General features: G+C 35.0%; 1 protein-coding gene across 18 annotated transcripts in view; it reads right to left on the reverse strand.

Moving 5' to 3' along the window:
- The window catches only part of CADPS2 (calcium dependent secretion activator 2), a 297,812-nt gene that overhangs the window by 72,549 nt on the left and 207,395 nt on the right, over positions 1 to 17,868 (reverse strand). For all 18 annotated transcript variants that reach the window (XM_017818206.1, XM_017818200.1, XM_017818205.1 and 15 more), the window contains 3 exons: positions 8,886 to 8,987; positions 4,675 to 4,738; positions 2,473 to 2,596 (listed from right to left, as the gene is read on the reverse strand). In XM_017818206.1, coding sequence (XP_017673695.1) covers positions 2,473 to 2,596; positions 4,675 to 4,738; positions 8,886 to 8,987 — 290 coding nt within the window. The remainder of the gene's footprint in view (positions 1 to 2,472; positions 2,597 to 4,674; positions 4,739 to 8,885; positions 8,988 to 17,868) is intronic.

A 17,868-nucleotide genomic window follows, 5' to 3' on the forward strand; every position in this document is an offset into this window, starting at 1 on the left:
GAAAAACATCATTACAGAAATTAAACTAATTTAATTTAATTAGGGAAGAAAAAATACCACATAAGGAGGTAAAAATCTTCTTAAAATCTTGAGTACGTCACACAAGGGAGGAGTTTTGTCAGGTGAAGAAGAAATGGTGTATGTTTTTAAGTAGTTTATGTGTATTTACTAGTCCTATATAGTCCTTATTTCAGGCTCACACACTGAGCTTGCATCCATATTGTGTCTCGGAATTTAGAAACATAACAAATAGTAAAAGAATACAAGAAACTAAGAATATGAGAATATAAGTTTTACAAGAACCTTATTTTCATCTGCTTTTTAGGTACTTACTATTGGTCTATAGCTGATATTATCATGTAACAGTTACATTTTGACTGACTGATATTATGTTGTTCACTGAAGAAATATTCAAAGGAGAAAAATCTCCAAAATGTATGACAGCCACATTTTGAGAAATTCAGGAATATTATAAAGACAAGGACTATATGCTTTCTGTATGCAATTTGGAGTAAGTATTTAATACATACACTGACATAAATTACTTTCAGGAGAAGAATGTAACTTTAGTGCACAGATACAATAATGCTTCTATAAACCCAAAGAAGCAGAATGGAATCTATTGCTGAAAGCTATTACATTTATATGGATAAAAATGTAGAATGCTTGTAATGGCCAGAGTACAGAAAGGGACCGACACAGGTCTCATCGCTACTGAAAACCAGTGCATTAAATTTTCTGATGTTATGATGCTGGAGCCCTTCGCTTTCAAATAGCATTCCACTTTATTCTCAGAAAAGTACTTAACTTATTTCTTGTTATATATGCAATGAGCTACTGTGCTTTGAGTTTACAATTACATGAATGTAAAACTACTTAAAGAAATCTAGTTGTGTTCTAATCAAAGGGCAATAAATCCAAAAAGAAATTTGCAAGTCAAAATATGGGCAACAGTTTTGTGTGCTGTTACATCTTACTGCAGTGTTAACAGTGTGCATACTTTAAAGTCCAAACTATGCTACCTTCAATGGAAGTCCCACAGTTTAAAAATCTTAGGAAAAGATGAATTTACATCACTGCAAAAAACTTTTCCAAATCATTTTATTGTCAGTGAGTTTATATATCTTTTGCAAGCTTCTGCCATATTGAAAAAATATTTCTATTTTTATACCCATTTTTTCAACAGGTTTGCAACACGACTTAAATACTGAACATTAAAAATTCCCTTTCTGAATACAGAAAGATAAAAAATAATGAAAACACTTATTTTTTTCTTTTCATTTTCCAGAATAGATTTATTATTCATCCTTTTTTCTTTAACATAACATGATATCATAATTAATTATGATAAACTGGTTACTAAGATGGTTTCATGTTGCTTCATACTTCCATGATATAATACTGGTTGCCATAGTGATGAGATGGGTCTTTTGTTAATCCCTTGTGAGATTGGTTAACTCATATTTTTCAGAGAATTTGAGCAGATATGAAAAAAATCTTGGCTTTACAATATTGCTAAACAGATGAAGCTTCTTCATTTTGCTGCTATGCTAACATTATTTCTTCTAGTGTATTGCTAGAAATATATGCTATTAAAAATGCATAAAAATTAGCATTTTTTAAAAACAGAATTCATCTTTCAATATTTCCCTATAATTAACTTTATCTCCAAAAAGCAGTTATAAAGATGTGCATACAGTTTTCTACTCCTGAGTATATCTGTACAGGCGTATCTCAGGCTTTTTTTGCTTTATGCAGAATAAGAGATGTGTCTTGACAAGACTATTATAATTTCCTTTTTGTTCTACATAAGGGTTACAAATAGTAAAATGAAACTGTGTATCCTTGTCATTTTTTTTGTAGAATTTTACCTAATTTCATTATTTACTTTCTAGAACATACCTAAATTCCAGAAAAACTTCTGATTACCTTCAAACCTAATATTCTGTCCCATTAATTAATTTAGACAATCAGGATGTAATTAAGGTTTTAATAATAAGATCATTATTATACACCTGACAACACAGCAGCAAAAATAAATAACATTTTTCTATCTGTGTGCCTTATAAATACTTTAGAAAAGCATCTATACCCAGAGTTTTCAAATTTCATAGTAGTGACACTGCTAAGGAAAGAATTTTCTGTCAGTAGTTTAATTACTAGAAATAGTTAGAGAAATAAAAAAATAACCCATAAACAACCTCTTAGATTTATGAAAAACTCAAAAGTAAGAACAAAGGGCAACTTAAATTAGGAAGTTCTAGTCTTTCATTCAAACAGGGTCCCAGGAGGCATATTAAGGCAATGAATAGGAAAAAGCCCCACAGTTCACCAGCTGAGATTTTAATGAGACATTTCCCCTTGCTGTGGAAGGGGTTTATTCTAGAAAGGGAAAAGGTTGCTCTTAGAATATGTAGTTAATAGGCATTGTTGGCTTTTACAGCCATTTTGGCAGTAGATTGCTGTACTAACCTTCTATTTTGGCATATTCTGTAAGTCGAGTGTAATTGATCAAGGCAGCCTTCTCCAGACATTTTTTAACCACTTTTTTCACCTCTTCTGCTGGTATGGGCGTGGCAATATCTTTCATTAAAACCTATGTCAGAGACAATTATACCACTTGATTACAATCATTACCCAAACTCCACAGGAAAATGATAAGAGTATCCTAAAGTTACTACAGATCTGATAATGATTAAAGGCAGAAATCAAAAAGGAACTGTTTCAGCTGGTGGAACCAGATATTCATCTTTGAAGGTTTCTGTTCAACCCTGGTTTGACTGCCTACTGTCTGGCATCTTGCAGCCTGCCAGTCAGTTTTAGTTTGGGTGATGTCAAGACCAGTATAACAGCAGCATTCCGTGGATGGCCTGGATCATGGTTACCACCAAAGATGTGGTTGTGGAAATTTGCTTTGTTCTCACCTATGGAAAAGCTTCCACCATTGCACAGCCATGGACTCTTCAACAGGGTAAAGTTATTCAAATTCAACATGTTCTTGCTGTGAAAAAAATGTCATCTGTAGCAGGCAGGGAAAACATTGAACTTCTGGTGGAATATTTTATTTCGGACAAGTAGAAGAACACACCATATAAAGGTTTTCAAAACCTGCGAGTTGTTCTTACCTCACCTGTTGCAAGTGAGGTAAACTGAGAATCTATACCTCTTTATATGAATGCAACGTTATATACTCTGGAGTGCTATATAAAAAAAGGAATACTGTTAAAAATTCACTTGCATTTTTCCTTTAATTCTATAATCCATTAAATTTCAACAGGTAGGTGTAAAAAAACCTCAATATGTTTTTATCACATTTTAAGGTAAATAATAAAATTTCAGATAACTCACAACCTTTAAAAAATGCTTCTCTGGTGGATTCCCAGACAAGCTACATCCCTATACAATATGTCGAAAAATTGTTGTTATATGAGGGGAGCAAGAGATATGGTCTGGGGAAGGACATGGTAGAAAAGAAACAGGTTCAGCAACAGAGAAGCTATTAGGAAGACATTGCATCAAAGAAGACAGAACGACCATACTTGCACACACATATGGTTTATCTGTCTTAACTTGCTTTCTTTTAATTAATAAATTCTGGGTTATCAACAAATGAATATACACTATACAAAACCTTTTATTCTGAATCTGATTTTTTTTCAAAATTTTCAAAGACAGGTAAAATAAAATGGTTCTTACCCATTCTGCATCCACAAATATAGGCATATACATTTTTTCACAGTCAAGACTGACAGCAGTGTTGCTTGAGCACCAGTTATAGTACCACTGCCATTTGTAAAAGCAGGAATGGTGAGAGGAAATGGATGTTTCATATAGCACAAAGGAATCTACACAGCACTACAATCACTGAGATTGTAAGTGAAATAAAACATACATACTCAGAATCTTCATGTGTTTTTCAAACATGGCAGAGGTTTTCTAAGACGGAATCTCTATCCATGGAGTGTTCTGCAGTGCAGAATAACTAATATTTTCTAGGACCAAACCTCTCAGATTTTGGCAAAGCAACACAGCTTGGGATCTAAGCTTCTTTTGAATTCATATCTTCATCAGATGCCTGCTGATACAATTCCTCTGGAATCTCTGCTGGAATTTAAAGCCCTCTTTCCTCAGAGATGACTGAGATGCTTTTATCATTATGAGGTATTCCCCTTTCCAGTCAATACAAGAGGATTTTCTGGGCAGGAGTTTACATTTATAACCGCCCATATCAGATTTGCTGCATATAGCTTTTGCTTCTTAAATTGACTCAGTTTATGCATTTATGGAATATTATTTGAATTATATAGAAGCTTTTTAATGTTACCTACAAATACAGACAACATCAGCAGCATAGAAGGCATTGAAAGAAGGAAAAGGGGGCTGTAGAGTAGACTTGTACTACTTTAGAGGTAATGCTGTGTAAGCATTAAATTAAATAGAAACAGCGTCTATACAGTGGCTTGAAGTGAAAGTGTAGTAAATAAGCCTTGCAGAAAAAAGCTGTTTGCCTCTGTGGAAGACACTGAGAAAGAAAAAAACGAACCTTTCAGAGAGCAGTTAAAACCAGTAGTAAAATATCTGAGAAGACATGAGTCTGCTTTCAACAGTCTGAAGGCAAAAGAAAAGTGCAGGCTCAGCAGTCACGCAGAATTTAAAATACGTTCTCAAACTTACCCTTTCAAGTAATGAAAGTGTGGCTTTTAAAGCTCCTTCAGGACGTCCAAAAGGGAAACAGTATCTTAAAAAGTAAAAATATATTTAAAAAAATTGGAATTATAAAACCCGTGTTACAAAGTTAGTTTGAGATGTAACTGTACAAAACTTGCATTAAATTATGTTAGTAGACGACTCCCATACACCAAATACTAATAAAAGCAGAAAGGCTCTTCAGTAGTCTACCATGGAGTACATACATAGTACAGCAGTATCAGCCCATCAGCATCTCAGGCCTAAATACAGAAAAAAACTCCAAAAGGCAAAGAGCATTACTTCCAATTTCTCAATTAGGAAGAATATTTAAAGGTCTCTGATGTGCTTAATTGTCATCTTCCTGGAAAGAGGTACTATTTCTTATGTAGCTATGACTGCTACTGCAGCTATGAAGTATCATTATGTATATTATACTTTGTTTCAATATTGGATCAAGACAAGAATAAAATGCCAGATATTTTAGTTTCTAGAGATATAGGAGAGTATAAATGCTGGCAGATATTCCATATTTTTTCCTATTATATTAAAATACTTCGGAAAAGCACTTTATGTTTTCTTAAATTTTATCTGCTACAACTTAAACCATGCCCACTTGTAAAATTCTGTAAATTAAAAAGTGATTGTATTCATAGCTTTGTTTTTTATTTTTGTTTACTGAATGATCCAATATAGCAGCTCAATGAGAGTACAATGCTCAGGCAACTGCAACCTCTCTTAATCCTATCTATAAAATCTTGCTGGGATATCCCCAATTGAAAAAAGGATTTTTTACTTTGCTGAGATTATTTTTTTCTTAATATTACTCAGTGAGAATGGTAGCCTCCTATTCTAATGTTTTTCACTAGTCAAATCTTTTCTAATGATAAAAGGATTCAGACCAGTAAATTTTAGATCTACATTTTGGTCATCCAAAATAAAGCCTTGTAAATGAGGTCAAAACAGGATTTCCTGCAGCGAGAATTCCAGTATTTGTTTTTATCTCTGGAAAGACTTGAGAGAGAAAATTCACACAGCCAAGCAAGAGAGGTTAAAGTCCAAGACACTCATGACAGCTTTCTCAGAAATATTGTGTCTTCCACATTTGATGCCTGAGAGACAGGCAGAGAACTGAAACCTCAGTGGGTAGGTAAGGTGACAGAGAGGAAAGGTGTAAGAACCTTAAGAACTGGGAAATAGTTCAGATGACAGCCACCAGCATGGGGTGGGCTGACTGCATCTTAGTCATAATGAAGCCAGGCTGAGATCAACAAAAATGAAAATTAAAAAGGCCATAGGGGAGTATTAAAACTCCCCTATGTGTGGGTCAGTTGGCAGGCATGGAAGAGCATCTTTTTCTGATGGGTGTTACCTAGTGGCTTAGGTGGACATAGCAAATGTTCAGTGCACCTCTGAAAAGGCAACAAGAGACGCACACTCTGCAGTTAAACTGTCCATGACAGCTGACCAGTTCATGAAATGCTAAGCAATGGAGAGGGGGCAAAGCTTAGAAAAATTCTGACATATTACAGGAAAAAAGAAAGCGTGTTGATGATTCTTGAAAGTCTGTACCACTGACACACTAATTAGGATGATCAGCGTGATTAGGAAATGTCAAGTGAGATGACAGGAGCTCCAAATTCAACATTTTGACTCTAGAAATATGCACTTGACTGATATCTTGTTAGGACAAGGTATAATGACAATATTTTGGGACACGGATTAGAATTGCTTCCTTGGACAGCTAATTTAAGATTCACAAGAAAAGATACTATTATGGATTTCATCTCAAATGCAAAGAGAACATAGTTTGAGAGATGCACAAGAGAAGAGGTGCTCTGTACTAATGATGGTAATACAATACAATTTAATAGAGTAGCAAAAGTGAACAGGCCAAGAAAATTCAGTACGTGTACATTTAGTACATGTATATACAATTTCAAGAATAGGAACTATGAAAAAATGAAAAACTTGAAAAATGAAAGCAAAAACCGTAGAGGTGCAATCAAAAAAGCAAGAAACCTACAAGCAGCCTGTGGGAAAATTCAAAAAAGTAGGAGCTCAAGTCAAATGCATACTACAATTAAGAAATCAAAGTGCTAAAAATAAACCAACCAACCAACACCCCCCATCCATGAATCCATGAAGATGATAAAGAGGTTACTGTAGAGAATCTGGCATTTAAAAACTGTAAAACCTATCCGAACATGGAGGACATGAAAGTCTCTGAAATATTCTGGAGCACGTGTCAACAGCATGGATACTCCAAGTGACAGTAAAAAGGACAGTGGAAGCAGGAAGCCAGCCTGGGAGATGGTGGGGCTGTCTGATGATGAGGAATACAGGGCATTCTAGAACAGTAAGGCCAAAATAGAGAAATTCAGTGCATACTTTGCATAAATATTTACTGCTGAATGTATTTTTCAAAATATTCTGCACTTCACAGTTATCACAGAAATTTTGACGGAATGAAAAATGGAGTTGTTTTAGTACAATGTTTTCTTAAGAAAGCAATCTCACAGACAAGGTTATTATTTGTTAATTGATAGTGGTGATCTTTTTACATTTCTCGAGTCAACGTTTTATTTAAAACACTATTTCCAATGCTTTATCAGGTTGTCCTATATTGTGACTCTATATGCTTTATAAATTCAGATTCTAGGGCACTATCTATTCTTTTTTCTTCAGGTATTCTGCCGGTATCCTTGTTTAAGTCCAGACATTTCGCTTAATTTTTTTTTTTATTTCTAACATTTGTTCACAGAAAGAAATAGCAATTGCTCTTCAGTTGGCAGAGCACTGTTTGTCTGTATTGATTAAACAGGATTTTAAGGCAAACTTTAGAGTGCTCTGAAGGATGGAGGCATTTGTCTTTGAATGACATATTTAATTGCTCTTGAGGAGTTTCTAATGATGTCTAAATTTGCTCAAAATCCACCAAGACTGAGGCAGAAAGATTCTATGGTCACTGATGTAGGTCAAGTTCATCGACATAACTCTAATGTGTATGCTAGAAGATGTGATGGGGTTTTCTATTTGTTCCAGCTCAAAAGATTATTTAGACATTATCGTACATTTTGTAATTTGTCTCATGCATGCGAAAGCTTGAATGTAGGAGGCAGTCTGTCCTACGCAGCTCTGTATTGCTTCCCTTGCAAGAGCTCTTTACTCCCATGGAAGGCAGGAAAAAGAAAATGTGTCAGGGAAGAATCTTTAAAGGAAAGGAAGGATCCTTTTTTCCCCCAAAGGAATACTCTCTGAGAAGAATTCTAACTCTCTTTAGTTTAATATAGATATGAAGTCCCAAGTGAAGACTGCTGTGTACTCTATGCTCAAAAAAATCCCCAATGACCTATGATGCCAGTGAAAACATGGCATTTACCTCATCAAACCAGAGGGGCATTCAAAAAGCTCATAGCCAACCATGCCTAAAGAAAGCAAGCTGTTTCACACAGCACTATTTAAACCATGGAACTGGTTGTCATAAGGCGATACAGAGACAAAAATTTCTACAAACAGTCTAAACAAGGATTAGATTGACAGAATAGTGGCAGATAGGTTGGCTTAGTGTGATAAACTAATGGGTTTGGTGGTCTACGTGCCATTTCTATGCTAAGCTCCATAAACCATCAATTGCTACAAAATTAGCAGGAAATCCAATGTTTGCTCTGCTTCTTGTAGTCCTTCCCTAAACATCTTTTACTGGTATTAACAGTCCTTAGTATGACACACTTTAGTGAGGATGATGGCCCTGAGCTGATTTAGTAAAGATAAGTATATCATGAAACCAAGAAAATTACATTAGATACCAAGAAAATTTTTAGCTGCTATTAAAGAAGTTCTCTACTCATATGATTTCTCTGATCCATAGTAATCCAGAAATAGTTATGTCTTAGTCACTATCATTCAGACAATTTTCTTTGTTAGTTACACAAAGTTTCAAATTTAAAAGCATCAACAAAAACAAGGCCTATATTCTTGCACAATCTTTTCTAGCATAAAAAATACAACTCACACGATACACAAATTTTAAGTACAAACAATTGTGTAACTAAATTATTCCATATTAATCTATTGAAAATTTCTTTGCAGGTAGACTATTTTATATTCACTCTACTTGTTCAAGACCAAAATTGAACACTGTGAGAAAATTCTTCCAGAAAAAATCTTAGCATTCATTGAATAAATTACACACTCACCTGAAATGGCTTATTTGGTTTTCCAAAAGGGAGGAAAGTCTATCCTTAATTTCCTCAAACCTTTCTTTCTCTTCAACAGATACTGTTCCAATTCCATCTGGCCTGTAATATTAAATATTTAATAATTGTTGGTATGTCTTCATGCTGATTCCTCTTTGAACAATGATCTTTATTTCTAAAGCTTTCATTTAACACATGTGCTAATGCACCTTCCCCCTTTCCCCTTACCTTGAACAATAAGCAGTTACTTGTGAATATTGTTAAAGAGCAGACTGCAACTAGACCTTTGAGCTGAACTTTTAAATTCAAGTCCGAAGTTTCTATCTGATCCCAATATGAACACAAGGGAACATATATCTCTCCCAAATAATTCCAAAAGGTAGACAATATCCTTTCCCAAGAAAATTAGTACTATTGGCATGGTAGAGAGGCCTACTCGAATCTTGTTACATTTCAACTCTTTGAATCTTCCATATATTTACCGAGAGGAACAATATGGCTGAAAGTGATTCTTAAACAAAGGTGGGAGGGAAACTATTGTGAGAACAGCCATAGCAGGCAACGCTTAGGAAGCCCCCTGTATGGTGAGCATGGATTTTGATTCCTCATCCTATACTGACAAATGGCATCCTGTAATCAAGACTTCCATATAGATACAGCAATAAAGATGAAACAAAAAAGTCTTTAAAAAACAAAAGAAGTGGCATTTTTTCAAACATCAAATTTAAGTCCCAATAATCAAAAATAAGCCCTGTGATATGTATGTTAAGCATACAATTAGTCTAAAGTCTTAGCCTAAAGGTGTTATTAATCTATTTATATTAAAATGATGACAAAAGTAAAAAACGTTAAATACACTGTCCCCAAATGGTATTTTTGCCATACAATCACAATTTCCCCACATACAACACACTTTAAAAAGAAGTATTTCAAAACTTCCTGTTATTACTGTCTTAACTTCCGGCTGCAGGGTAACAAATCAGCTACCGCTTCCCACCTGATTTTGTGACCCTGACACTAGGAGTGGATCTGGACTGTATCTTCTCCAGAGCCTCCAAAACTATCTCAATGTTTCTAGAGAAAATTGTAGTAAAATGACATGAAGAAAGACAAAGTTTTGTGAATGTTCCATGAATCATTCTAGGATTCTATTAATATCTTTTTCCTAAATGGTTACTTTAACTTTCTGCACTATACTTAAATCTGGGAGGGATAAGTTGCTACCTGGTCATGACATAAACAATTCTCTCACCCTTTAAATCCCTTATATTTGTGACCTGTCAAGTCAAGGTGGGAAGAATGCCTGAATTCCTTAAATTATTGTGCAGACAACAATAAAAAATCAGATATGGTGGGGATAGGAGTAACCAGGCACATCAATACACCATTGTATAAATTTGATGTGAAAGAGCAAAAAACTTATCTTTTCTTTTTTGATGGATGCCAGGATACTTTATCTCAGCCTTCTGACAGATGGAATGAGCTAAAATTTAAGTAAATTGCACTGTCTGATTTTATTGTCAGGAGAGATCGTGCTCTGGAGTGATAAAGCAAATAGTTCTGTCATATTAAGCCTCACTGAGGCATGTCATATATATGTCAGAAAAGACCTAGGGCTTCAGATAACAGTAAGTGAAAAAGGTGAGCCAGTAGGATGTCATAACTGTCAACCTGCACTAAGGCTAGGATCACTATGTACCAGGGACCTGTCACTTCACTGAGTTTGTTGTCATAAAAAACCTTGCTGACAACAACTAAAATTTTCAGAACTGCTAAATATATTTTCAGTGGATGTTTGCATAGAAGCAGATGTCCCAGAAGAAAAGGACAAGACAAAAAGGTGTTAGAAAACTGTACCATCTATAGTACTGAAAAATTCATCTCTTGAAAATGTGCCTTTAGAAAATAGCATGAACTCTGAATCATAACTTTGCTTCTTCTTGTTGCAATAAGCTTGCAATATAAAAATGCATTTTTGCAACACAATTCTGAGACATATTGTGCTGGTGATAATTTTTTCTACTTTTGGGAACATCTATCTACTACTGATAAAAAAAGAATCCATGGAAAAAAAAGTGTCTGACTCTGAGATGAGCGGAGATAGAAAAAACATATAAGTAGTTTTGAAATTCTCACTAATTTAATCATCTTTTTTCTTTAATTACTTTGAAGACTGGATAAAATAAATAACAGTGGTTTGAGCTAGCTATTTTTATTTATGAATTACTGTGTCTGCCAAGAAAATCAGACTCAAGCAGTCACTTGGTTTGCAAAAGTTTAGGTCATCCATAAACTATGGAAGAACGATTTTGCAACTAAAAGCAACAACAAATGTGTCTTCCCTACTATCCCAAATGTTATGAATACTGGTTTGGACTTGATTTTTTTCAATTCAAAACCAGCGCTAAGCTTTCTTGTTGCAGCCTGGGACTCCTCTTAAAAGAACTTGGTCAAGAAAAGTGATGTACGGTCTTAAGAAGCGTTTTCATTTTAACATCATTTTCTCAAGAAGGTAAAGAGAGAGTGGATTTTCCTTTCCTCCACACTCTTTCTACTCCTTATTGTTCACAACTATTTTTAGGATTAGAGAACTCGGTGGAACAGTGAACACTCAAAACCTGAGTAGGCTTCTCTCTCTCTCACTTATATTAGTTTTCCATTTTTTGAGAACTCTGTCAATTGGATTTGGATTGGCCTGTCTTGTCTGCTTAGATCACAGTCTAACTGGCACAGATGTAATGTTATCTCTGGTCACAAGTCAAATTGTTTAATTCGCTCAGACTTAAATATCAAGAGATTTGAAATAAATACCTCACGAACTAGAGCTAGTAAATTCAAGTGGAAAATAGTTGTCTGACATAAGCCACTTAAATAATAAAGAAAAATAATGGTTGACCAAAATTTTAAAACAAATTTTTACTGTGAAAATATTGCAAGATTGCTGGCCTGACAGCGGTTACTCTAGAGAAGATGAGTGATTTAGTGGTGGATTTTGGTTTTCTTCTTGAAACTGACTGTTTTTCCTCATTTGATATAATCCTTTAAGGCTTGGAGTACCCTCTAGTATTATTTAACTATAGACAAGTGTTAAAACCTACAATAATTTGCAGAGGTTACTTTATGCATAGTATGATTAAGATTCTTGTGAATACCTATGGCATTTGAGATTCTGTTTCAGTTCCAACAGGAATTAGATATGATGGACACTGGGTTGACTGCAGATTGTTTCCAGCCCTCAACTTTGGAAACAGCTTCTCCTAGTGGCCTCTCAGAGAGAGAATTGTTACTTTAAGCAAAACTGCTTTGTTGAGACAGACTTGGAAATACTAGCCGAGTATGGCTGACTTTTGTCCTCAGGAACATTGTTGATACTGGTACTTTTTTGCAACTTTATATATTTTAAAAATGTTGGAAGTCTTTTCAATGAGCTTTCCTCATTAAACACATAGACCATCACTTTGGTCTTTCACGAGGAGAGCAATTCACAGATTGATATTCTAACATACACACTCAGATAAGAACAGTAAGGCTGACCAAAAAAAATTTGCCAAATATGAGAAATCATGACGAAAAATAAAAGAAAATAAATAGAATAAAACAAAAAATACTTCAGCCAAGGTCTTACTTTAAGACATTTCTGTAATAAACTACATTTCAAGGGTGTAGAAACAACAAAACTAAACTTAAATGGCATCTTCTCTCCTAGAAACAAATAGTTTTAGAAAACTGCAGTGGTTTCTAAGAGTGCTTGTTTTTAAATTCAGTAGGACATACAGTCAAATGAAAGAACAGTGACAAGTTTCAAATTAGCAAGACAAAAGTTTGGCTGCTTCTTTCTTAGTAAACCAAAGATTTAATTGTTTAGAATTTTGATGTAGAATTTTTATTATCTATTTATAGGACTTTAATATTCAAGGACTTTAATATGGAAATTTTCCTTTAAAATGCAACTGTATTAATTAAGGTTTTTGCAGAGTCTACAGTTTATGTTAGAGAAATCTAAGAACAAGGATTTACACTATCAGCTTAGAAGCAGGCAGAGCAGAAGTCTTTTCATTAACTGAAAATGAAGAGAGCACCTTATCCCATGGCATTTAAACATAGCTTTAACCAGCAGACACTTGAAGACCAAGCATTTTGTTGTTTATATTGATTATTCTTCAAACATTCTGACCAAAAAATGGCATAATAGAGTCTTCTTCTGTATGCATTTCTCAGGCTGCTCCTACATCTGCTTACGGGTCATACCCTTTTTTCACAACTGAATGAAAGAGACCAATTCTGAAAGCCACTAAAACAGATTACAGTGATAAATCGGATTAATTTTAATAATGTTTTATGCAGTTATATTTTAGGTATAATTCGTTAGTACCCTTCTACTGAAGAGCAACGCATGTGCTAATATTATATCGTTTTACCTAATCTATAAGGGTATATATAGGCAGTAACCAGATAAAACTAATGACAAAACATGGTATAATATTTAGAGAAAGTAAGAGTAAGTAATAGCATTAGCTGTTCTTTCATTGCCTAAGATGGCAAGTACCACCTTAAATACGCAGAACTTTGTTCTGATACTCCTTATTAACATGTGAATGATGTTTTATTTTCTACTGACATTTTCTATGAGGCTTTTCAGCAGTAGATTTGTTCTGGTATGTTGAAAAATGTGCTTCTGTTAACACTGTAGGGAATGACACATTTTATTATAACATTATTATATCTAGGAACACTTTGCAACACAGAACAGGAGCCTTTCTTTAACCAAAGGCGAAGACAATATGGCTTCACTTGGTACCTGCAACTCGGTGAAGGGCTTTGCTACCAGCTTTGGACACAAGAGAACCATACTGATAACTTTCTTGTGGCTATTTACAAGAGTAATATATGAAAAGGCATGTCACTAATTGAACAACATCCATAAAAAAGCCCTGTAATTCAAACTAGTTATTCCAAATGCAACTATTTAGAGAGGTCTCACATCAGAGGCTTGGGGGTGTGATGCTTATAAGTAAACCAGATAAAAAGGAGAATACAGATTAAACTAAAGGTTTACCTTCCTCAGTGCTCCATATACTTTGGAGACAATCAGCTTCCAAAAATGAAGGATGAACTGGATGATGCAAGATGCTTGGCACAGGGCAGTACATAAAACTGAAAGACCTGGTGAAAAATTTCTATTCTCAGCATTGCCCAACAGGCCTCAGAAAAAGGGAAGATTATGTTCACTTCAAGAAGAGGGATATAAGCGTCCAAGGATCTACTAATTTTCCAGTTTTGAGAGAAAATTGCTTCCCATTTAGAAGGACACGCTCACAGAGAATTTCAATCCTAAAAGGTATATTTTCTCATTCCATTGTTCTGGTGAAATGGTGACTGATAACCAAATTCTGAATAAAAACATGGGTTTGAGTATGAGAAATGTACTCTCACTATTTCCATAACAGAGGACTGATAGAAAACCGAGACAAACTACACAATCAAAACACTCTTGTTAAGTCTCTGGATGCTGTATCAAAAACGAAAGAGAATGGTAGCCTGATGTAATATAACTTCTGATGTAACACACTTCCCTAAAGATCCACACTGTAAGGCATCTCAGGCTTCTTCCTTCGGCTTTTGAACAGTCTTGGAACAGATCTAAGATTAAAGCAGAAGACCCAACTGCCAACAAAAAACAGTGAAAGAAGACCTTGCACCTGCTATCATTACAACACAGACATGTATGGTTGAGAGTGAATAAGAAGCACAGCAGAAGAGGAAGCACTTTCAACTCCTTAAAACTAAAATGTTCCACAAAATCCTGTTAGCAATGGTTTCTTGGGAAAACCATCTATGAATAAAGCTACATGATATTCAAACACTTTATATATAAGTTTATATGTATAAAAACATAACAGTTCTGGGAAGAGATCAACTGGACAAAACCTTTCATGTCAGATGGTGACCTTGTGCAGATAAATGGTGAAACTACTGACTTAATTCTGAAACTTTGGATCAAGTCTTATTAGATATTGTTTATGAAAGATATAAATGAAGGAGAAACCATCAAAATACAGACAACCTTACTTTAGAGTTTAGTTAGTTAGGGGAGAAGGAAATACCTATTCAGAAGTTCCAGAAAAAATATTAGAAGAGCTAGAACAAAGTAATGATATTATTTTCTTTATTTTTGCAAAGTTTCATGTTTCAGATTTAAAGGAGGTGATTTCTCTGAACATTCTTCTATCACTTGACACAAAGTGTAAAATTGCAATCAATGGTTCTTATCACAAAACATTGAAAAATGAAAAGAAATATATGAATTCATAGCACTCTCCAAAGTTTTCATAGTTTCATTTCTCTTATATGTTCTTTTATTCCACTTTAAGACATTTCCTCTAAGCATAACAGAAGCAAGAACCCTATCAGAGAGTCTACAGGGCCAAATAATGGCAATGATCTAAAAGTAGCTCTCAGAGAGGGCAAGGCTATGACGCAGACAGGAAATGAATTTTTTGTATCATTATGAAGGAAATTATTATGAAGAAGACTTCTGTGCTGGAACCCTTCTTCGTTCATAGCAAAAGAATTCTTAATTTTCAGCACAGAATCTGTTAAAAATTAAAGCGAGTAAAAAAACCCTTATGTAACATATTAGAAAAACGGACAGCAGTAAGTTGCTGGGATCACTTGGCAACCTGAATTACCTATGGTTATGTGAAAGTTCTCACTGAGAACTGTCACCCTCCCAAGGAATCAGAATGGGAGAACGTAAGATCAATTTAAAAACCAGAAGAAGTCTCCAGGGAACGTAGGGGGAACTACAGGCCAGGAAGTTCTACATACATCTCAAAAAATTAAAGGAACTGTAATATAAGGAACTATAATAATCTTTTATTTAGGAATAAAAGTAAAGAAAAAATGGGTTAATATTACCTACTGTGAAGTCTGTATGGCTTTGAAGCCATGAGACAGAGAAATCTTACCTTCTGATCTTGAAGTTCTCTAAAGGGATCAAAACAGGTGGGTGTGACCTGACTCATATGAGGTACCTGGGTTTCCAAAGCTCTTTTGTCAGAGTTCCTAATCAAAAGCTTTTAAAGGCAATTAAGCAGCCACTGAGTAAAAGTCCTTACATTTATATTTAAAACTGGAGTGGTGAGTCCATGCTGTGAAGGTCTCTCGCAGAGATCTGTACCGAGACCTGTGGTATTTCAGATTATTCATAAATGACATGGCTAACAGCTAAGAACTGAGGTGATAGCAAATGTAATTGTAATGATAGTTATATGGCATAGTGTGGAATTCCAGAAAGACCTCATGAAATCAGGCAGTAATAAAACAGCAATCAATAATCAACATAGATAAATGTAAGGAAAAATCAGTTGTTATTCAGAATGGAGATCTTGGTGTTATGATGGATAATTCCACAAAACTGTCCTGCTCAGTAGCAGTCAAAGAAGCCAATCAGCATCTTTGGGAATCACCAGAAAAGGATAAGGAACTAGCAGAAAACATCCATCCAGTGTAATCGTTGCACTGTTCGCTCATATTTGTTAAATCTTAAATTGCAAAGAGAAGACAGAACAGGATTTTTCTTTTCTCTCCTTTATGTCTCCAACAGCAACAGAGCATGAAATGAGATGTGTACGAGTCAAGTTCAAAGCAAGAGGTCTTCAAGCAAGAGGAGGCCAAGTTGTAGAATTTGCCGCCAAAAGTGTTGAGGGTGAAAAGGGCTTACTGAGGTTCAGGGGTGCAATGGACAAGTACCTGAAACAAAGGTTCACTCCAGGTTATCAAACAGGCATATTCTGAGCTGCAAAGAGTTAGGAGTCTGAAACAGGAAATATTGCATATGCTTACCCTTCCTTTACTCCAAGCAGGACAATGCTGGAGAAAGATGACTGACTGGCTTAGAAGAACCCTGATTCAATAAGACTGTTCTTCTATAGAAACATACATGTGCTGAAGGTTTTACAGTGGAGAGAGAAACTAATTCTCTTCGGTTATATCAGTTATATACTGATTTTTGTATTATTACTTTCACATTCTTTTCTCATATTTGAACTTCCAGTAAATCAGATATCTTTCTGAATAGAAAAAGGTATAAGCAGGGAATATTGCTTGAATTTTGAATTTTTCAATTCAGTCTGTAACTCAGCAGGTGGAAAGAAGTCACTTTGCACTTCATGTGATACCCACCAGCATTCATTTCAGACAAGAGGGACTGAATAGAAGTCACAGCATGAAAAGTAGACAAGAGTGAACATGATGGGGAAGAAAACAATAGCTCCTACCTGGACTGTTTAGACTGAAATGTTAGCATTCAGGAATATCCTATAGTTCCCTGTTCTGCCCATTTAACTTTCACCAGCAATACACAATTGTATGCATAACTACAGTGCAAAAAGTATACTTGTGAACTAACGACTTTGATGGAGACCATATAGTGGAACATTTCAAAAGAAAAACATTGTGATGAGAAGCCAAAGGAGATGCTTCTGTGTAAAGCTACATAGAATCAGAAGTACAGCCAAAGAAAGATGATTTTATTTGCTGGAGGAAATGAAAACAGTTGATTCAGAAACAAGGATATGTTTTTGTTTAAACACATCAAGGCTATTCTTTTAATAAAATATTTTCCTTTTTGGCAATTTAGGAATAGAATGTCTTAATAATATTATCCAAAAAAGCAGAAATGCCTTTTCCACATAAGCAGTTTGTTAGCCCAGTTGTAATGGGCTAACTCTTTCAGCAGGAAAGGAGAGGCACAAATAAGGCCTGAATTTCTCACTGTAGGACTCAGCACATTGTCTTCAACCCTAACTAAATGTTTCTGTTCCCAAAACAACAACACTGGCAAAAGACACACCAATTACCTGTATGCTTGATAAATCTACCAGAAGTTGTTACCTATATCTTCAACTCAGGAAGTTGTTAGGGACTGTTTTCCCTGGCCTTGAGATCGGGAACAAGGTCTGCTGCATACAGCCTACACCAG

The sequence above is a fragment of the Lepidothrix coronata genome, unplaced genomic scaffold (genome assembly GCF_001604755.1).
Source record: "Lepidothrix coronata isolate B3197 unplaced genomic scaffold, Lepidothrix_coronata-1.0 Scaffold66, whole genome shotgun sequence".
Lineage (NCBI taxonomy): Eukaryota > Metazoa > Chordata > Aves > Passeriformes > Pipridae > Lepidothrix > Lepidothrix coronata.